We start from the raw sequence: 22548 nt of genomic DNA, 5'->3' as shown, positions 1-22548 counted from the left end.
TTTAGATGTTATTTGAATGATATTTGAATGTTAAAGCAAACACTCCACACATGACTTTTCCTGTGGAATTTGGAGTGCACTTATAAAACGCACTTGAACCTCACTGTGCTGTTCACACGCATCTTCCAAATATAAACTTGATTTGATTTCACAACATCCTCATGAAGCAGTGATGTAACTTACTGTGGTTTTTTTAAACCAACTTTTATGATCTCCTGCTGTATCAACATGGTGTTGGTTGAATCATGCATCTGAAAAATCCAGGTCTGTTGAATAGCTTTCTGAAATGTATGTAGTCCACAATGGAAGATTTGAAAGAACCAATAAGGAAATTTTATTTTAAATAATGCAGTAATACTTTTAATGTTAAAAACCTAAGCAATGAAATATTTAACAGCTCTAACATGAATATGAAAAAGGTGTGGTTTTTTTTTTTTTTTTTTTTTTAAATTTAGTAAAATGCTGCACAAAATACATATAGTGTACGTTAGGATACACGGATAACTCGGTATATATGTTATTTACCAGCTGGGAGGTCCGTATGGTGAAATACCATGACTGAGGTCTTGAAAGTACTGAGCGAGGCCCTCTGGGCTGAGGTCAGTATTCAAGGCCGAGGTCACGGTATTTCACCATACGGACCGACCTTAAGCTGGTAAATAATATATTTTTTCTTTACCAAATTCTAACAGAAAACGAGAGCGCCCGAAAGGGAAAACCGAGCTGAGCCGCCATTTTGAATCCTCATTCACGGCTGTAATGCAAATTGCTTTCTCCTCAGTATACAAGTGCAGGGGTGATAGCGTTCCGGCGCCGCGCTGGATTTCCGGCGTACCGTGGCTGGGGGGGAAAAAAAAAAATCTAGTTCGCCCATTGTCCTGTGTCATTCTGAGATGCGCAGATAGACAGTAAAGGGAATTCCTTATCACCCCTGCAAGTGCACTTCCATGGCAGGAGAAAACTATATTTTGCCGTCTATGTAGTCCCCTATTTATACAAAATTGAGTCCTTCAGCCATGTTTTTGCTCGGTGTTAGCAAATTACAGGTTTTTAGCTTTCTCCTGAAATGTTTATTTCTTCTTTCTCAGGGTAGTAAAACTCGCTTTCGCTGTGAAGACTGTCGTTATCGCAATCCATGATGTAAAATTAATGGTATTCTCCTGAGAAATGCTGGCAAAAGTTTAAGTTTTTTGATAATATTTTATATAAAAAATAAAGATAAATGTTGACATTCTGTCATGTTTGTTTGTGAACGAGCGATTCGCCTGGGGTCCGTACCGGATACGGACCCGCTCGCCAGCCAATCAGAGCGCAGGATTTGGACCACCAAAAAAAAAAAAACACATTTCCATTGTGGTCTGACAAACTGGTAAGATGCGAAGATGCATGTATCTTCGTTGGTTCAAAAAAAAGTGATGCTTTGTGATGTTGCTCTTAAGTGGCTTCATCAATGATGCCGAATTATTCAGAATTGCATTGATATTGAAAACATGATTGCCTTGTATAATCCATTTTAAGTGCATGCAACTCTTGTGGCTTGCTTACTTAGACTTCGGTCCTATTGGGCAGCAAGTTTCTGCAACTTGCAGTGCCTTGAAAAAGTATTCATACCCCTGAACTTTTTCACATTTTTCCACTTTACAATCACGAACTTAAAAGTTTTTTTTTTTTTTATTGAGATTTTATGTGATAGACCAACACAGTCGCATATAATTGTGAAGTGAAACGAAAATGATAAATGGTCTTCAAAATTTTAAACAAATAATCTGAAAAATGTGATGTGCATTAGTATTCAGCCCCCCTGCGTCAATACTTTGTAGAGCCACCTTTTGCTGCAATTACAGCTGCAAGTCTTTTGTGGTATGTCTCTACCAGCTTTGCACATCTAGACACTGAAATTTTTGCCCATTCTTCTTTGCAAAATAGCTCAAGCTCAGCCAGATTGGATGGAGAGCGTCTGTGAACAGCAATTTTCAAGTCTTGCTACAGATGCTCAGTGGGATTTAGGTCTGGACTTTGACTGGCCATTCTAATACATGAATATTCTTTGATCTAAACCATTCCATTGTAGCTCTGGCTGTATGTTTAGGGTCATTGTCTTGCTGGAAGGTGAATCTCCTTCTCAGTCTCAAGTCTTTTGCATCCTCCAACAGGTTTTCTTCCAGGATTGCCCTGTATTTAGCTCCATCCATCTTCCCACCAACTCTGACCAGCTTCCCTGTCCCTGCTGAAGAAAAGCATCCCCATAGCATGATGCTGCCACCACCATGTTTCACAGTGGGGATGGTGTGTGCAGGGTGATGAGCAGTGTTAGTTTTCCGCCACACATAGCGCTTTGCATTTAGGCCAAAAAGTTCAACTTTGGTCTCATCTGACCAAAGCACCTTCTTCCACATGTTTGCTGTGCCCCCCACATGGCTTCTGGCAAACTGCAAACGGGACTTCTTATGCCTGTCTTTCAACAATGGCTTTCTTCTTGCCACTCTTCCAAAAAGGCCAGACTTGTGGAGTGTACGACTTATAGTTGTCCTGTGCACAGATTCTCCCACCTGAGCTGTGGATTTCTGCAGCTCCTCCAGAGTGATCATGGGCCTCTTGGCTGCTTCTCTGACCAGTGCTCTCCTTGCTCGCTCTGTCAGTTTAGGTGGCCTTCCCCTCCTTCTCTTGGTGACTGGCAGTGTCCGTGTTATGGCTATTTTTGCACGGCGGTGGTCTGGCAGGTGTAAGATATGGCCTGCAAGCTGTAGTCGTCGTCTTTCGGCGGCAGTTTCGCTCAGGTCGTGATCTGGCCCGCCGCAATATTTCCTCATTTGTAACATGGTCTTGCCCATCACACTTTTAGGCTCTTCTTTCCTCTGGCTTCTTTGGTGAAAGACATCCAGCTTTTTGTTTACACGGGCTGTACACTTCCAGGTCTCACTAGCGTAGATAGCTGTGGGGATAACGATGGTGTTAGAGTTTTGTCAGTCTATGGTGTTCATTCATTTAAATACTGTAGCTGCTTTACCAATTCTGCAGTTGACATCAGGCTCTACTTCGCCATCATTGGCTACCGTGCTGGCAAGATAGGTGAACTGGTCAACGGTTTCGATGCAGCTGTTACTCTTGTGGCTACTATAAAATTATTCTCACATGCCATATGTACTGTTGAGTTTCTTAATCTATAAAATATTCAAAAATACAGGCTCATCCCAATTAAGAACCTCTTTGCATTTGTACAGCTTTTTGTCTACCTGTTGTTTTTTTACATGCTAACTTCTTCGTTCTTGTCATTGTTAGGTTGTAAAACTACACACGAAGCTTGGGAAACCCATTCCTTCCACGGAGCCGAGTGTGGTGACCCAGACGTCCGCATCCACCACAGCAGCTTCCAGTAAAACTGCCAGTGCTGCCATCAACAGCTCCACCAACAGCACTGCATCCACCATGAACGTCTCCTCCACAGGCTCCAGTTCCTCCTACCTGAAACCACTCGGCATGGTGAACAACACTGCGGCCTCGGCTATGCAGGGCAAGAATCCTGCTCCCGGCAGCCTTTCCTCAGCCGTGATCAAGAAAGTCAACACGCCCAAGATAAATTTCGTTGGTACTTGCTGCTTTGCATATATTAAACATTTGGGGTAAAACCAAGTATGTCATTTAGACATGTATATCTTGAGAAAGAGGCAAAATTTGATTGATTTTATTCCCCCCCACAGGTGGAAACAAATTACAGACCACTGGTGTTAAGGTAGATGAGTCAAAAGCTGAGGCAGCCAAACCTGCACAGACCTCGTTAGGAGTACCATCGCAGGAAGTTAAAAATGATGCCCCTGATCCGCTGTCCCCTCAGTCAGCTCTGGTGGCTTTGCAGAGTGACGTCCAGCCTGTTGGCCATGACTATGTTGAAGAGGTACAATAGCTTATTGAGAGACCCTCATGTGCGTGGACATTCCCAAAACGCTGTCCCTTTGTTGTGAATGTATAATGGAGAGACTTTTCTGGTTCTGCAGGTTCGGAATGATGAAGGAAAAGTCATCCGGTTCCACTGCAAGCTGTGTGAATGCAGTTTTAACGATCCCAATGCAAAGGAAATGCATCTTAAAGGGAGGCGACATCGTTTGCAATATAAGGTGGGTGGTTCTTAATTTTGTTGTTGGCTTATAGATGAAAGATTCTTACTGAGTCAGTGTAGCAACGTTTGGAAATTTAGGGCTGGGTGATATTATAAACCTGCACCATGGCAGTTTTGGTTTATTTCCCATTATACCACAGTGCTGTTAATCTCAATTCTGATTGGTCAGTAGGTATTGATTTACTGACTTTTAGTGCTCCTCTATGATCTTGTTTGGCTGCTGTGCCATATGATCAAAGCCTAATAATGAATGTATTAAAGGTGGAGTATGAGATTTTTTTTTTTTCAGGAGTATTTTTTATCATATTGCTTGAAAAGCTCCTCACACCCATGTTGCAAGCAGTACAATAGAAGGTTTGACCCAAAAACGAAATATTTTAATCCAGTCTACAGTGTAAAATAAAGGAAAAACACCATCCAGTCATATCGAGGTACCACCTCAAAATGATTTGGATACTGACACGTCAATCAGACTGAAGCCCGCGAGCAGCCCGTCCCTTCTGTGTGTGTGTGTGAGAGAGCGAGCAAGCAGTGTGTCACACAGAGCGCAGGATTCTCAGTGCGCTTCCTCCAAACACGAAAACAGAAGGAGATATTCACAAAATTCTTTCACAGTGAGTGCCACAAGGATCTCCTGAACAAACTGATGTAATTTTTTTTGTCTGTAGTGTAAAAAAATGTCACTAGAGCGAGTTAAAAACTACCGTATTTTCTGGACTATAGAGCGCACCTGTATATAAGCCGCATCCGCTCTATTTAAAAAAAAAAAAAAGATATACAAGCCGCACCGGGCTATAAGCTGCAGATATCTATGTTGAAAAATTAAATATTTACTGCATGTACAGAACGATTTTGTACTGTAAATGTACATGCATGTACCTGAACAGATTCTTTCCAAACAGTGCCTTTTAACACGGCAGCAACTTTGCTGATTAAAACGGAACAGAACCAAGAGAAAATAACCGGTATTTATTTACCTTCATTTCTCCTGTGTTTGAAACCACAAGTCACTTTAATCATCTTCGCTGGATTTGAAAATAATTACCAGTTAGTAATTTGTCGTGCGTGTTCTATCTGCTAAAGATCTGCTAATTCTTCTTTGCATTGATTTTTCGTCTATCTTATTTTTGATTCTACTTCCGGTTAGAGCGCCCCTAGCGGTGGAAGAAAAATCCACAGAATAGCCGCACCTTTGTATAAGCCGCATGGTTCAAAACCTAGGAAAAAAGTAGCTGCTTATAGTCCAGAAAATACGGGTAGTGACTTTTCTGGCAAGTTTTATAATGGAAGTCTATGGGGCTGGCCAGCTGTGCTCTCCTCCTCACTTTCAGGCTTCTCATTCAAAAACTGCAAGTCCTATCGTGTAGGTAGACACATTGGGTGAATCAGGACAAGTGTGGCTACTACTTTTGAGAAAATTGTGTGTGGAGTGAAAATTGGGGCTGAAAACAGTTTAAATGAGAGTTTGAGCTATTTTTCCAAGCTCTCTACACTCTGCTCTAAGGGGGAGGAGGGGTGGAGACGCGGGGGGTGGGAGCATGGCGAGAGCGGGCGTGTTTCTTTTCAAAATATGGCTTGCAGGAACCGTTATTCCAAAATCTCATACCCCACCTTTAAGTGTTGATATTGAGGTTTTCTGTGAGGTCACATTTGCTTGTTTGCTTTGTAACAGTCGGAGGTTAAGTTTTTCACTGTGTGGAAAGTGGAGGTTATTATTTTGTAGCTTTCCTGTAACAAGCTGCCTTTTTCAGTCTAATAAACCTCAAGAGACATTTGGGGGGGGTTAACTTGTTTCCACATGACCGAACTGTTTGCATTCCTGTTCAGTTTTGATCAAAAATCCTGTTTTCACCACAATGTAGAAAAAAGTGAACCCAGACCTCCAGGTGGAAGTGAAGCCCAGCATCCGAGCCCGAAAGATCCAGGAGGAGAAGATGAGGAAACAAATGCAAAAGGAAGAATACTGGCGCCGCCGTGAAGAAGAGGAGCGCTGGAGGATGGAGATGAGGTTCAGAGGAGCTTAATGCATATCTAAAGGTTGTTTTTTTTTTTTTAAATAGCAAATTTCAGGGAAGTGTGTCAAGCTTTCTGCTCTTTGGGTTGTCTGCAGGCGCTATGAGGAGGATATGTACTGGCGACGAATGGAGGAAGAGCAACACCACTGGGAGGAGAGGCGTCGGATGCCTGATGGTGGCTATCCACAAGGTCCACCTGGACCTCCTGGTCTGCTTGGGGTGAGACCTGGAATGCCCATCCCACAGCCGCAAGGCCCTGTGGTTAGTCTTTTCGCCAACCAGAAGCGTTTTTCGTTTGTGTTAATATCCTTAGTGTTAACCTGGATCAAGAAAGTGTTTCTTTCCAAATTTATATAAATGTCTAACGGTCGTTACACAAACAAGGCGGGCAACTTTCATCTAAGCACTGAAGATACTGCACTGTTGCAAATAGATTTAAATAAGCATGTGTATCATATTGTGTACATATATATTTATCTCTTAAGGTCTTATTTGTGTAACATGGAAACCCAACAAATTGGATGGGTTTACATCAATCTGTAATTTGACTGTGCAGATGGTTACACTGGGGGGGGGGGACTTGTGTACTTGCTAAAACTGGACTGTGTGCACATGTGTATTTACTTCTGCAACATGCTCAATACTTGCGTTGTAATTCGTTTACGTAACGAAGTTATTCATTGAAGACAGTGAATATCGGTAAATAATAACCGAGACGAAGTCCCCAATATTCTGTTTTAATATAAATACACAGGTGAGTTTAGAAAAAAATCGTATTAAATGATTTCTTTCAAACTTCAAAAGTGGCATGCAGATGCGCCTAGACTTGTCAGTTATCTATGCTGCATCACGTAAAATAAATCTCAATTCCACCTTACCTTTTGAATAGCTTTAGACCAATCTTTAGTGCTTCTACGAACAGCATTTGCTTTCATAATTTGTAATTCTTCCTCACTTATGGTGACTAAGCAATTGGCAAGCCACTTTGCGGAGTCACTCAAGGTCTACGTTCAGACTGCACCCTGAAACGACCCATATCCGTGTTTTTTTTTTTTTTTTTTTTTTTTTTGCCCATATGCAACCTGTATCCGATTTGTTATTGGCAACCTGTATCCGATTTGTTATTGACAATCTGAACGACACCGATCCGATTTTTTTCACATGCGACCCAGGCTGCTTGGATATGTGGTCCTAAATCCGATGCATATCCGATATTCTCACATGCGACTGCAGTCTGACCGGACAGGTCGCATTCATGCGACCTACACGTCATCAACAAGAGACAAACGTCACTATTCTGCGTTGGCTAATCCCGCCTCTTTGGTGGAAAACAACAACATTTGTACAGTTTTCAGAATTTAAATAGACTTTTATAGAATTGATCAAGCTAATGGTGGATTTGGTAGGGACCTGGATGCTGATCTGTTAACCTGATTAAATAAAACAGTTTCTATAACTGATTTATAACTTAAACCATCCTGTACCACATCGCCAGGTCTCGCCTCATCTCCATCGCAAACTGCACTGGTGTTTCTGCACCTTGAGCCAGCGCTGAGAGAAGTTGCAGAATTCAGCTGGCTCTAAACAATCTAAATAAATATTTATAAAAATGTAGAAAAAGTTTATTAATATGACGAAATAAATATGTGCAAATTATTAAGCCTGAATTAAGAGTTTGGTAATACAGCGGCCGTATCCCAAATGACTGCCTACTGAAGCTCGAGTGCACTATATAGAGTTTAAAAATCCATTACTTCCTAGTAACATGTAGTGCACTTGTATAGAAATTAGAGAGACATTTAGGAGTCAACCCTCGTTACCAGGCTACACGTTTTCATTTCAGTTCAGAAACAAAAACACACACGAGACCTCACACTTTAACACTAACCAGATAATTAAACAAACAAAAAAAGAAAATCATTAAACTTGAAGAGTGCGCTTTTTTTTTTTTAAACACGTATTAGGTAGATGTGCTTATTACATGTCAATTTGCGCATGCGGGACACTTTTGGGTCGTTTTCCGTTCATATTGGAGATCGCATACAAGTCTCATATAATTGGTAATGTGAACGGCCTAACAAAAAAAAATCGGATTTCACAACAAATTGGATATGGGTCGTTTCAGGTTGCAATCTGAACGTAGTGAAGGTGATTGGTCGAGAAATTTAGATGATTCCTTGATGGCATATGCGTTTGGGGTTTTTTTTTTTTTTTTTTTTCTTCCCCTCCTTCCCTAGAGTCACCTATATATATTTACACTAAACAGATTAACATAAAGTGGGACCAGAAAGGCCTTTCCATTCAGAACCTTTCATGTCCTCATAATTGCCATGAATTATTGGCTATTTGATTTCAGCCCCCACGGCGCCCTGATTCTTCCGACGATCGTTATGTGATGACGAAGCACGCTGCTATTTACCCATCTGAAGAGGAGCTCCAGGCCATTCAGAAGATTGTGTCAATCACTGAGCGTGCCCTCAAGCTTGTTTCGGACATCATTACTGACCAAGACAAAGGCAAAGAGGAGGATAAGGATAAGAAAGAGCCTCCCAAAGACAGGCAAGTTGGCACACGTTTATAATTTGTAAGCTTGTCTTTGTCCTGTAAGCTGAGTGAGCGACCCTTTGCGTGTTACAGAGCACTGAAGGGCGTGATGAGGGTCGGTGTTCTGGCCAAAGGACTACTCCTGCGTGGAGATAAGAATGTCAACCTTGTTCTCCTTTGCTCTGAGAAACCCAGCAAGAGTCTGCTGTCACGCATTGTAGAGCACCTCCCTAAACAGCTTGCAGTATGTTGGCAAAATTGCATTTGGTTTCGTTTGTTCCCTTATAAATCTTGTTAAATCGCAGATTACAGCCTCGTTCCATTCTGTATCCTTGTTTCTGATGCTATTCCCGATCAATGCCATCCTCTAACCCATGTTTCTTAGCTTGTCACACCAGAGAAGTATGAGGTGAAAGGCTCGGTCCAAGAAGCTGCAATTATCTTGACTTCCTGTGCTGAGCCCAAGATGCAGGTGACCATCACGCTGACCTCGCCGGTCATCAGAGAAGAGAACACACGGGATGGAGGTTGGGAAGGACGTTACTCCTTTTTATCTTGGCCACCTATCAAATTAATTTAATTCGTTGATTTGACACCCCAAAGAGCCTATCTGCTGGCACAGAGAGGAGATGGTTCCTTTTTTTTGTTTGTTTGTTTGTTTAATAAGTTTCATTACACCATGGAAAGAGCATATTTTGCTCTGCTTCCCTGTAAAGATTATATGAAGATTTGTCTGAAGTGTAAAACATGGTACGTGCTTGAGCTTGGTCAGGGTCATAAAATTTAACGTGAAGGAAGTTTTAGAGAAATCCAAGGAGTGCCTTCAAAAGCCTTTTAAAATTGGCGTTCTTAATCCAGCTTGATTTTTAAATTCTTTGGAGTCATCTTGTTTCTTGTACATTTTCACTCGTGATGCCTCAGTAAAAGTTTATTTTTAAACTTCTGAACATATGCCTGGAAGATATTTTGAAGGCAAACATGTGTATATATTTCTAATATGAAAGAATTTCTCAGTTTCTTAATCCCACACAAATTTGTAAGAATTAAGATTTGATGTTGGAATTTGGCTTTTAACAAGCCCAAGTTCACCACTACCAGGTTTTACTTGTCTTGTTTATCGACTTGCCAGCAGTGTTGCTCAGGGCTCTCTCTGTAACACCTCTTCAGTGCTCTTGAAGCTCTCTCCAAAACAAGCATGATAAGTGTTTTTGCATTGTGTAAGTCTAGTTAGTCCTGAGTAAGATTCATTTTTGTTTCCTGTGTTCCAGGGGATTCTCTACTGTATCTGTAAATAACCAAGGATTTAGGAAGAAATGTTTAAATTAAGAGGTCTAGGGATTCACCAAAAACCGAATTGCTGTAGGAACTGGTAAATTAGCTGTAAGCCGTGGTAAAGTATGTAATGTCCCCACAGGAAACAAATCTTTTGATTGGTGGTCAGAAGACGCCATTCTGAAGACCCTTATTCCAAAATGAAAATGCTCCCCTGAGTGAATCAATCCACTGCATGACGAACGATTGATTGGTGTTTAGAGCATCTTATTACTTCATTCTAGACGCACATCCCTTTTGTATTTAACAGAAACCATAAGGTCTTTTTAGGTCCAAGTTATTGAACTACCCTTCCTTTGTCTTGTTTTTTGACAATGGAATGTAGCTGAAATTGCTAAACGCAGGCCCCAAGTCTGTGCTCAGATGTCACCATTCCTGTTTGGGTCCTTGGGGGAGTATCAGTAAGCTTTTGGGAGGAAGGCTTTTTGTTAGACGAATCTTTGGTTGGACCTGGCTTTTATAGCCTTCGGTCTGCAATGACCTATGGGTTTTTTTCTAAACCCGCTCAAGGCAGGTATGCATGCAGTGATGTCCTAACCCTTCTCGCTGGGAGCTTCGTGTTTTTTCTTTCCAGCACGCATTGCTGCCTTCATGTATCCAAAGCTTTTACAAGTCCAGCCCAAAGCCTCCTTGCGTTCTGAGTAACTTTGTTTCCCATCTGAGGCTACGTCTACCAGCTCCGGAAGGATTTTTGACCAAGGTCCCTTCCCAAACCCTCTCAAACACTTTGCCACACCTACTATTGCCACTGTAGTAGGTCACACCAAGCACATGTCACATATAAACGCATTCTTCTTGATCGCCCCTGTTCTATACCATGTTCATAAACGATAAATGCAAAGCCATAGTGTGGCCCCACAACATCTTGTACTTTAGGATAAATTAAGAAAGGGGTTTTTCCAAATTTCATTTTCTATACTTGAAATGATTCTGGAAAGTGTGTCAGACTTTTAAAATGAAATTTTTTTTTTTATATATATATTTAACCTAATGTTACCTTTTCTTTTAGTTTGAGCAAGCTACAGAATGGATTCTGTTCCAAGTAACCAAATGCAAGGATAAAATAAGTTGATGTGTGGAAGAGGGATCTTATCTGGTTTAACAGGACCATTTGATCGCTAGTATTTATTCTGGGGGGGAAAAATTAGTGTTGTATTGTGCTGCACTATTGCTTTGGCAGTAGCATGAGGAAATTTATGAAATTGCCATGCAGAAAACACAACTTGGGTCAATATGGACACTCGTTCAACGTGTTTTAGTTTTAAATATTTTAATTTGGTAACCAGTAAGATGACTTCACACATTTCAAGGTGGTTTCAGCCAATGCTGTATTTTGGATTGGTCAAAAAAAGTTTGAAGGCTTTTCTCCCCTGCCATCATCAGCCCTTCGTTCTCCATTCTGTTTGTCAACACTATTCCCCAGTCTTGTGTTGCACACCATTCTCTTGTCTGTTAGTACAGCTGATTGTTCCAGAGATGTTGGTTCACGTTATCAGAGAAGATAAAACCTCATTTGACGAGTTACCCCCCCCCAAATATGGTTAGATTTGTAGTCCGGGGAACAATTTGGTATGTGTGGCAATGTGTTCTTGGCAGTCTCTCTGTGACCTGGTCAAACACCCGTTCCTCACCTCCGTTTGACAATTCGATCCATTTTTAGATGTAACCTCGGGTATGGTGAAAGACCCAGCGGACGTCTTGGACAGGCAAAAATGCCTTGACGCTCTGGCTGCCCTACGCCACGCTAAGTGGTTCCAGGTTCGGAACATCATTTTTCTTTCTTCATGTAGCCTTATGAGATGTATTTATTTTGTATTCACTTGCTTTTAGTCTCTGGTTATTGACCTTTAACCCTGAAAAATAAAAAAGTAATACAAGGATGCTATCAGTAACTACATTTAAGTAACTGAACTACAAAATGTTTTTCCTTTTCTTGTTTGTTTTTTTTTTTTTTTTTAAGCATCCTTGCATGCAATGAATTTTTATTAAACTGGTATATAAAATGAAGCAGGACTTGAATTAGATTACCAAAAATAATTCCATAAGGCTGCAGAATACCTTTGCATAAAATATCACCGATAAGAGCTTTCATGTTGACTGTTTGTTCTTTGTGATTTATTTGTTTCTTTTGGGGATTGAGAGGAAAGGAATATCTGATTAGTTTACTGTGATGTTGCTGTTACGCAAGCACACACAGGTAAAGTAAAGCAGATTTCCTTGACTGTTTCAGTTCCTGTGCTACTCTTTCAAACTGATCTCTTTTTATTTTTTTTGTAAATGAGACTTTTGATTTGTGAAGTATTTGAAACTCTGAGGTCAGAGTTTACAAGATGACCGAGGGAATCGATCATTCCAAGCACATCTTGCAAACTTTGAACTCCTGTACTAACGCTGAGGTAAAATACTGCTGGGAATGGCAGCTTTATTCAAAAGCATTGGCTAGTGTGTGTAAACCAAGTAAAAGCTTCCATTGTGAACAGTAGTGTTGCACCTCTTTGAGATCCACCATGTCATCTGGCCTCTGCTGTAAATGCACCATTGACTCACTTAACTTGACTTTATTACACTGAAGGCTAGAGCCAATGGACTCCAGTCCTGCGTGATTGTTATTCGTATCCTGCGTGACCTTTGTCAGAGAGTACCCACCTGGTCTGCTTTCCCAAGCTGGGTGAGTAGGAAGATGATTTGGCCATACTGGACTTTAGGGTATCCAAAAGCTTTTTAAGGAGTCCTCTGAAGTATTAAATCTGGAAGGCCGAATGTTGTCGTCGTAACGAGGTTTTCTCTATCCAAGGCCATGGAACTGCTTGTGGAGAAGGCGATCAGCAGCGCCGCTGGACCGATGAGCCCTGGTGACGCACTGAGACGAGTCTTTGAGTGTATTGCCTCTGGCATTCTGCTCCCTGGTAAGATTTGTGTTAAAATAAATGCAACTTTTTTTTTAAATGTCTGTTAATTGCAGTGTTCTTTTACACAAGAACGGTCATTCTCAGTTTTTCTACTACCTATCCCCCTGCTGGCCAAGTGTTCAGTGTTTGTCATATGCACCGTAAGGACATGGCCTCTTACACAATGAAATTCTTGGTTTGCTGTCCACCATGAATGCCAGTTACAAATAAATAAATGGGCAGAAGAAATAATACAAAGTAAAGGCAATGTAGTGCAAAAAAAAAAAACACCCAGTATAGTACAAAATAAAGGTTAATGTAGTGCAAAATAGGTAGTGTAATACAAAAATAAGGTAATGATCGGACGTAGCAGCAAAAAGGGCAGTAATGTGCAAATAAATGTAAACAGTCAAGGCCTGAAGGGGGATTACGTCATGGCGATTTCCGTCTGTCCCTCCCTGGAAGGGTACTCGACTTCTGAAATCAAGTCCTCACAATTTTTGGAGGAGTTTCACAAAACTTGACAGGATTCTTTGTCAGTAATGCGCAAATTGCAATTTTGTTCAATTCAGTCGCATTTTACCAGCGTTACAGCCCTTGATTAACAACCTTGTACTTTGATAATTTCATGAAGGTGTGCTTGCCTTCTGACATCAACTCCTCTCTCAATTTTTGGATTAATTTCTCGAAGCTTGGCAAAAGGCCTTGTTATATGACTGTAACCTGCAGATTGTGATTTAATTTCATTTGTGAAAACTTGACCAGAGTTTTGTATGGAATCAATTTTGTGCCAAAATGTTCATACAGTACTTTTGAAATATCAAACAAAAACGACAAATCAAAATACAAAAGTCAATTTTTTTTAGACTGGCAAACAAATTATTCGTGTAATCGTGCAAAATATCAGTCTATTACTCTTCAGAAACCTTTTATTTTTGTTCCGCGTCTTTCTCAGTTTTGTTTGACGTAATTTATTTTGGTTGCGATTCCAGCTTTCTCGTTTGCGCTCCCTGACTTTTTGCTTGCAGTTTTGGCACAAACTTCACGTGTGGGTGGGCTGTCCAGGAATGCATTCCCATTGGGTAACTTGTTTGACTGACTGCTACGCTCAGCCATTCCCTACTCGGATTCTGGCGGACTGTTTGACGAGTGACCGATCCATTGACGGTAAACAAGGATCGAGTGGACTTCAGTGGCGACTATGATATTGAATTAATTCAACAAAGTGTAAATTCAATATCATAGTCGCCACTGAAGTCCACTCGATCCTTGTTTACCGTCAATGGATCGGTCACTCGTCAAACAGTCCGCCAGAATCCGAGTAGGGAATGGCTGAGCTTAGCTGTCAGTCAAACACAAGTTAGCCAATGGGAATGCATTCCTGGACAGCCCGCCCACACGTGAAGTTTGTGCCAAAACTGCAAGCAAAAAGTCAGGGAGCGCAAACGAGAAAGCTGGAATCACAACCAAAATAAATTACGTCAAACAAAACTGGGAAAGATGCGGAACAAAAATAAAAGGTTTCTGAAGAGTAATAGACTGATATATTTTGCATGATTACACAAATTTTGTTTGCCAGTCTAAAAAAATTTACTTTTGATTTGTCGTTTTTGTTTGGTATTTCAAAAGTATTGTATGAACATTTTGGCACAAAATTGATTCCATAGTTTTGACCCTTGATTTAAATAACTGACAATTTCATGAGGGTGTATGTTCTGAAATCAACTCCTCTCTCAATTTGTGGAGGAATTTCACCAAACTTGGCAAAAGGCTTTGTTATATGACTGTTATACACACCGTTTAATTTGGGCAAGTTTTACCAGCATTATGCCCTTGATTATTAACAAACTTTGGCAGTTTCATCAAGGTGTCCTTGCTTTTTGAAATCAACTTCTCTTACAAATTTTATCCCCTGCTGGCCAAAAGGCCTGAAGGGGGATTATGTCGTGGCAATGTCTGTCTGTCCCAGGAAAGGTACTCCTTCTGAAATCAGCTCCTCTCAGTTTTTGGAGGAATTTCACAAAACTTGACAGGATGAGGTTTTTTTTTTTTTTTTGTCAGTAATATGCATATATTGCAATTTCGTTCAATTCGGTCGCATTTTATCAGTGATGGCATTGTTGCCAGTGGGGGATATTGTGCTCTCTGAGTACTCTTGTTGAGGATGCCTGAGCTTGCACCCAAGATTTGGTTCTGGGCATTATTGCAAGTTTGTTTCCACATGGAAAGATGCCTTGGGGGGCATTTGTGGGTTTTCTTGTGATGGGTGTTTGTGGGCACATGCAAGTTTTCGCAAAATTGATACGTACATTGTTAACTTGGCTCTTGTCGTGCAACAGAAAAGCAATCGCTAGTTCAAATCCCAATGATGCCACAGCCATTTGTGGCCAGGAACCCAAGAGAGCAAAATTGGCCTGTGCTGTCAGTGAGGGAGGGGTGGGATACGCTCACCCCTGTTAATTCAAGATACAAGCTAATCATGGGAGTCTGTGAGCTTGTGCATACGGAAGTGGGCAGTTGGTGTTTTCCTCCAAGTATATTGCGCGTCCCTAAAGTTGCAGAAGTGCAAAAAGATGTGGTCAGCTTATGTCATGCTTCCTCTGAGACACATGATGGCCTTTGCCCTCCTTGGTTGGTAGCTGTTGTGTGATGGATGGGAATTGGCTGTATCTAAATTTTCTTCTGCATTCCATAATGCTTCAAATGTCATGAGGAGGGAAAGACTATAGACCGGATGAAGTGAGCTGCTCCACTGTATTTTGACTGCATTCAGTGTCTTCAGGAAGAATTTCAGTCTTCTGACCTCAGGCCTGATGACAGGACCCCTCTCCCAGGCAGTGGTTGGCAGCTTGATCTGGCTTCTCAGGATTGACTGCGCATCTCAGATTTTATTTGATCTTTGGCAGAGATGTAAAGCAGTGATGACTATATTAATTGGCTACACGGTATAGTGAAGGACAACTGACTGACCACGATATGGCCAAAAGTATGTGGACACAGACGTTCACCCCCGTATGTGGGCCTTCACTAAAGTTATCACAACTTGGAAGCACAATTGACTAGAATGTCTTTAGTTTGCTGTAGCAAGAAGATTCCTCTTCACTGGAATGAATGGGTCAAGTCTAAACCTGTTCCAGCATGACTATAGGTCTGTGCCAAGGGTGGAGTGGAAGAACTTGGGTGGTCTGCAGAGTTTTGACTTCAACCACACTGATCATTTTTGGGATGAATTGGAATGCCAATCGCACGGCAAGCCTTCAAGCTCATCAGTACCTGATGGCACAAATACTTTTGTGGCTGAATGGGCACAAACTCCCACGGGCACACTTCAAAATGTAGTTGAAAACTACTTCTGCAGCAATAGACTAAGGAGTAACTTGGTTTTGGAATGGGATGTTCAGCATGTAGAGAAGTGATTGGCCAGGTGTCCATAGACTTTTGGCCATATGGTGTGCCATGATAGGCTGTTGGTGGTAGGCATGTGGTTTTTGTTTTCTTGCATGTCGTGTACTACCTTGGTATCATCGTGACAACCTCTGCATCTTTTTGGGCTCCTGCTTGTGCTACATCACGGGGCAGCACAAGCAGGAGTATGCAGGATCGTAGACCTTCCCAATTGGCTAGTATTGCTCTAAGTAGAGAGACCAGTAATGACATCCCTCCCACTCAGAGTATGGCCAAATTTGTTGCCTTGACTCCCAGCCACAGATGGCTGTGGTATTGTCACATTCAATCTCTCAACAGGATAATGCTTTTTCTATTGCACCATTTGGGAGCACTCCGATATGGTGTTTGAGACGAGATTCAGGTGCTTCCATAATGTTGACAGTCCTGCCCGTTGGGAACCAGTGATTGTGTTAAGTGGACAGGGTGTTCAGTACATGATGATTTGAGGCTTCAAAAGACCAGTAAAACTACTGTTCTGACGGTCAATATTCTAACGTCAAAACCGTAGTCCTGTAACCACTGTTTTCATTGGCGAGAAAGGCAGGATGGCTTACATTTCTGCAGCAGAAATGCAAATTCCTGCCTGCTGTTTATCCAGCCTGATTTGTTGTCAGATGACTTTGTGCCCTCTGAGTGGGGAGTTAAGCCATTTCTGTATATGAATTTACCAAGGCTCCATTATAATTACAGATGCCCTGTAAAGCCTAGGTCACAACCGGCCGTCTACGTGCAAGAAACGCACGGAGGGCGCGCGTGACGTGCTGATTTTCGAGCTGTAGACTGGCTGCAGACCGGCTGCAGAGGTTCTTTGTCATGTCAAACAAACTCTACGGGTGCTAGCTCCCCCCCCCCCCCCCCCCCCCCCCCCCAAGGTTGCAAGACAAACTTACGGCCAACGTGCATCTTTCTCCATGGACAAAAAAACGCCTCAGCGATTTGGGGAAACGCCAAAAATCGCACGGCCAAAAAATCGTACGTCCGGTTGTGACCTAGGCTTAAGTAATGCAGTTTTAGAAAGCAGTTGCCTCATTGGCAGTTTTAACTGTTTGTCCTGTCATGACTAATTTTAGTGCTCTCCTTGAGCTCCACTGTTCAAGGTAGATAATGCAAGACTACAATTTGAGCTGTGTTCAGACCAACTTGTGCCATTTTTCTCAGTGTAATTCTGCAAGGTTGTCATGTGCTTTTCTTGCTGCACATATCAGCATGTTGAGTGACTTTTGCATGAATGCAAGAATCTTGTGTCATGATCTCAGGGCAAGGGTATAAGTTAACGTTGACCACCCAACTTTGAATATTAGGCAAAGTTGAGACTGTGGTGGTTGGTGAGCCAACCAAGCCATCTGGGTTCAGCAGGCAAAAATATTGTAATTGGAGCAGTTACCAGCGATACCATCTGGTACTGTGTCCAATCTTTTAGTTTACTGTGTTTTTGTTTATTTTTATTTTATAGTGTGTATAAAACCACACTGCAACTGTGCTATAACAAACTCTCTTACTGCAAACTTTCAGAAGTTCCTGTCCCCTGCCTTTAATGACCAGTGAGTCAGGGTCTTCAGTTATTTTGTCCCATCCTCCCCAACAAACCATAAGTAGTCAAGTTAATGTATTAACCCCATCAAACAAAAGCTTAAGTAGCTTCACTTGGGTATCAATTACAAACAGTTATTAAGAATGGTGATTTGACTTAAAATCCCTCAAAAGGGCATTTAATGAGCTAAAAGCAGTTTTACTAGTCTTTACTCTGTAAGCACTTGTCATGGCTACTTGTAAATGTAAGGCTACATCCACACGGCAACGAGTTTTTTTTTTTTTTTTTTTTTAATTTTTTTTTTATATAAATATCATGTCCACATGGGCAACGGATCAGTAAAATATCAGGTTCATATGGCAACGCAACGTTTGCTGAAAACGATGCAATACACATGCCACACCTCTACGTGCACTGTAAGACGGTCCTATCGGAGACACCAGAACAATAGAAGTAGACGCATGCGCATAAACCCCTTCTTCTGTAGCATCAGCCACATAAGTTTTGATTATTAATCAGTAGCGTAAAACGAAAGACGCGGAAAGAGGAATGAACGGGGGTAGATGGAAGCTGGTACGCCAACATTCTGATATCCTCCAGAATTCTTTAATGGTCCGGAATAAATTGAATGCTACACGTTGATGGATTACTTTGTTCTTCTACGCCATTTTTGAGGAATGTATTGTCGGACTTAAACCAACATCTGAAGAGGTGAGATCGCTCCCCTCCCCCCCCATATGTTTGCTGGCGGGATTGTTTTTGGAAAGCGCACGGTTTGGTACTGCTTCCGCAGTGTTTGGACTAAAGACTCTGCCCTAAGGGCTCGCTCTCTCTCTCTGCGCACCATTACACAATATTCACAGTGAAAATATTTTGTAAGCGCGTTTCATGAACCAAGTTATAGGATTTGTTGACAACTCGCATCGAGTTCGTTACACTTCTACCCAGCGTGAAGCACTGACAGTCATGTGGTTGTGACGTCATCGTAAACAAATCCGTTCTACTCATCCAGACGACTTCGCAACGGCGCCGTTGCCAGATTTTTTCACTCTGGAACCCGTTCTCAAAAGATTTCGTTTTGGGGCACCCAAAACGCTGGTGCCGTGTGGACGCCAGGCTGAAACGATAAACAGTTTTATCAGATTCACCTGAATCCGTTGCAGTGTGGACAGGGCCTAAGACACGCTGTCAGAAAATGCAGACAATAGACATGTAATCACTGGAAGAGTTTTATTTAAAAACACGCTGGCTAACAGATCCAAATCAAATATCCATCAAGTGAGGCACAGGCAGGATATCCAAGGCGGAGACACCGGGGCAAAAGATAAGTCAGAAACCAAAATATCAATATGGTGCTACAAAAGGCTTTAACATGAGCGACAAAGTTCAGCGTGTATACTTTGCAAAGTCTGTGTGTAGTGAAAGTCCTTATAAGCACGTTGATTGCACCTGTTCTGGATCAGAGTGCATGGTAATTAGTCCTAATAGCGGTGTAAGTGAGTAGCAATTGGAGGCATGCCACTGTGCGCAGGGGCATGGGCCTGTCAAAGGCCAACTTTATATCCTGGACTGTGTAAAGTGTGGAGAGAAGGCAACAAAATTTCAACTTTTAAAGGAAAGAGGGCTCAGACTTCATCCATGACTGCAGTCAACATGGTGGACTGAGAAGAGATGTGGCAAGCAAACAGCAGTGTGAGACTTAAGTCCTTTCCTTTTTTTGTAAATATGCAAGTGAATTAATAATTATTTCTATGTGCATTCCATAAGAATCTCAATGCCCTTACAATAATATGTAAAATAACAAATAATTAAATATCTAATGTCCATGAAAACTCATTTACATAAAAACATCAAAGAGAAGGGGGGAAAAAATCAAGACTTAAGTTCAAAAATCAAAACTTAAAGGATGAGATGTAAATCGAAAAGAAGTCTTGAGTCCTTTTTTAGTCATTAATATCAGTTGATTTCTTTTAAGGCCTTTGGAGGTTGATTCCACAATCTCGGCGCACATGAAGTGAACGCACGCTTTCCATAAGTATCGGTTCTGTAACGTGGCGTAGAAAGAACAGTGTTATTACTGTTAGAGCGTAGTGACCATAGTGGCTTCTTCACCACCAGTAGATCACTGAGGTATGATGGTGCCAATCCATTGAGTACTTTGAAGGTCATCAAGATCTTGAATATTATTCTCTTCACTGTCAGCCAATGAAGTGAGCGTAAGACAGGTGATGTGGTCATATTTCTTCTTCAAAGTGACCATCCTTGCAGCTGCATTTTGGATGTGCTGCAATTTCGACAAGTCCTTGTCGGGGAGACCATACAACAAACTGTTGCAATAGAGATCTTGCAGTCACGTGACTGGAAAGTACACAGCCGCCATCTTGTCGGTAAAAAACACTGCCGAATACTGCTGCACTCGTGTACAGAATGGATCAATTTCAACCGACGGACTACACGGCTCATTTTTCTAATGAACAGAACTAGATATATGTCTAAAATAAACGATCTACAGATTAGTGACCCTTATGGCTTACCGGACGTAGTTTTCATGACCGTGTCAGTGGATTTTGAACTGCCAGAGGTGGAATACCCAGACGTGTATAATTACCTCATTAACTTTCCCTCGCTGTTCAGTGGTGAAGCACTGCGTGCTTATAAATCTCTGGGCAGTTATCTTTACAGAAATTCAGGATTTGTCAGCGACTCAGATGTGGCATCTTGTAAACAAGAAAATAATCCTCATTGGACGGGTAAGTCACTTAAGTATTGAGTATAGCACTGACCAGCCGATTATAGAATAAGGTAATTCCAGCTGTAATTCCAAATCGTCCGTCTTGTTTACCATGGATCTGGCGTTGGAGAGGTAGAGGCTTGGCAGTGGAGATTTGAGTGGCTGTTTTCTGAGCTTAGTCAACAGGCCGGCTCTGCAGCCTCGCTTTTGCTTCCGCTCCCAACGCCACCTTCACTTTGCTTCCGATAACAATCCAGAGACCCCGCTGGTCTCGCTATCTCATCCGGAATGTTGTGCATGCGATGGAAATCGCTACAAACCGTCATTTTCTGCTGGAAACCAATGTCTAGTAAGTCCATACGGTTGTAGTGGATATTGAAGTCCGGTACAGACGAACAACACGCAAAAATACACACAAACATAAACGTGCACAGGTAGGGAGAGCTTGTATCCGCAGCCGTTGTAGTAGAATTGTATATAGTAGGGTTTTCCAGAAGAAGAGGTAGAAGCAGAAGTAGAACCAGAAGTAGAAGGCGGAAATATGGCGTTTGACCGACAAGATGGCGTCTGTCACAATCTGGATCGGCTGTGACGTCACATGCAAGTGCTCCATAGTCCAACTTGGATGTTATGAATGCATGTACAAGCTTTTCCGTAGCGGCAGTATCAAGATATTTTCTGATCTGACCAATACGTCTGAGAGAATGTGAAGCGGATTTACATACATTACTGACCTGGGAAGACATCTTAAGATGGTGATCAAAGATGACCCCAAGATGACACGCTTCAGATATTGACTCCTTCACAGATTCACCAACGGTGACATACTGGATGGCATCAACTGTAAGATACCATGACTGAAAATGCAGAACCTCTGTTTTTGTTGTATTGCACAGCAGCTTATTGCACTTGATCTATTGAACAATGTCGCTAGCGTAGTATTCAAGGGCTTCGATGCTGGTAGATCTTTCAGAGCTCGGTGTGACCAAGTACAGCTGTGTCATCAGCATAAATCATGGTCTGTAAATTATGTGCATTTACAATATCCTCCAATGGAGAGACATATAAGGAAAACAATAAAGGGCCAAGCACAGACCCCTGCGGGACACCATGCATCAAGAAAGATGGAGTTCCATTGATGACAACAGATTGACTTTGGTTAGACAAGTAAGAACAGAACCATTTAAGTACAGTACCATTCAAACCAAAGCGAAATTTCAATCAAAATAATGTGATCGATGGTGTCAAAAGCGGATGAGAGATCAAGTAAGACCAGAATGACCACCTTATGCTGATCAAGTGCCAAGTTGATGTCACTATATACATGAAGTAAAGCCGTTTCAGTACTATGGTGAGGACGGTAGGCAGACTGCATATTTGAGAGGAGATTGTTCACAAGCAAATGTTCATCAAGTTGTGTCGCCACAACACGCTCAATAGTCTTGGACAGAAACGACAAGTTGGAGATTGGTCGATAATTCTTGAGATCCTCAGGATCGAGAGGCTTTCTTAAGTAGTGGAGTAACTAGAGCATGTTTAAGGCTTGATGGAAATTCTCCTTGCTGTAATGACATTGATTTTAGTAATGGGTGATAACAGCTTACTGATAAATTCCTTTAGCAGTGTGAATGGAAGTGGGTCCAAACAGCAAGACTTGGATGGCAATCCCATAATTATTCTGTTGACATCAATGGATACTGAAGTAAACTCGGAGAAACTGCACAGTGATTTGCTGTTCCATGATGGCACGATTGACAGATTTTGATGGCATATCATTAATCTCATCTCATCTCATTATCTCTAGCCGCTTTATCCTGTTCTACAGGGTCGCAGGCAAGCTGGAGCCTATCCCAGCTGACTACGGGTGAAAGGCGGGGTACACCCTGGACAAGTCGCCAGGTCATCACAGGGCTGACACATAGACACAGACAACCATTCACACTCAC

At 41.8% G+C, this 22548-nt stretch overlaps 1 protein-coding gene across 3 annotated transcripts in view; it reads left to right on the top strand.

Moving 5' to 3' along the window:
• zfr (zinc finger RNA binding protein) overlaps positions 1 to 22548 on the top strand; it is a 43972-nt gene that overhangs the window by 14437 nt on the left and 6987 nt on the right. The window contains exons 7-17 of one of the 3 annotated variants that reach the window (XM_060907283.1): positions 3280 to 3586; positions 3699 to 3892; positions 3993 to 4112; positions 5977 to 6122; positions 6225 to 6348; positions 8486 to 8688; positions 8767 to 8917; positions 9059 to 9200; positions 11666 to 11763; positions 12578 to 12673; positions 12800 to 12911. In XM_060907283.1, coding sequence (XP_060763266.1) covers positions 3280 to 3586; positions 3699 to 3892; positions 3993 to 4112; positions 5977 to 6122; positions 6225 to 6348; positions 8486 to 8688; positions 8767 to 8917; positions 9059 to 9200; positions 11666 to 11763; positions 12578 to 12673; positions 12800 to 12911 — 1693 coding nt within the window. Of the gene's footprint in view, positions 1 to 3279; positions 3587 to 3698; positions 3893 to 3992; positions 4113 to 5976; positions 6123 to 6224; positions 6391 to 8485; positions 8689 to 8766; positions 8918 to 9058; positions 9201 to 11665; positions 11764 to 12577; positions 12674 to 12799; positions 12912 to 22548 lie in introns of those variants that run through there. The other 2 variants (XM_060907282.1, XM_060907284.1) reach the window with 2 other exon arrangements.

Source organism: Neoarius graeffei, chromosome 24, assembly GCF_027579695.1.
Source record: "Neoarius graeffei isolate fNeoGra1 chromosome 24, fNeoGra1.pri, whole genome shotgun sequence".
NCBI lineage: Eukaryota > Metazoa > Chordata > Actinopteri > Siluriformes > Ariidae > Neoarius > Neoarius graeffei.
This window is presented reverse-complemented; position numbering and strand designations above follow the sequence as displayed.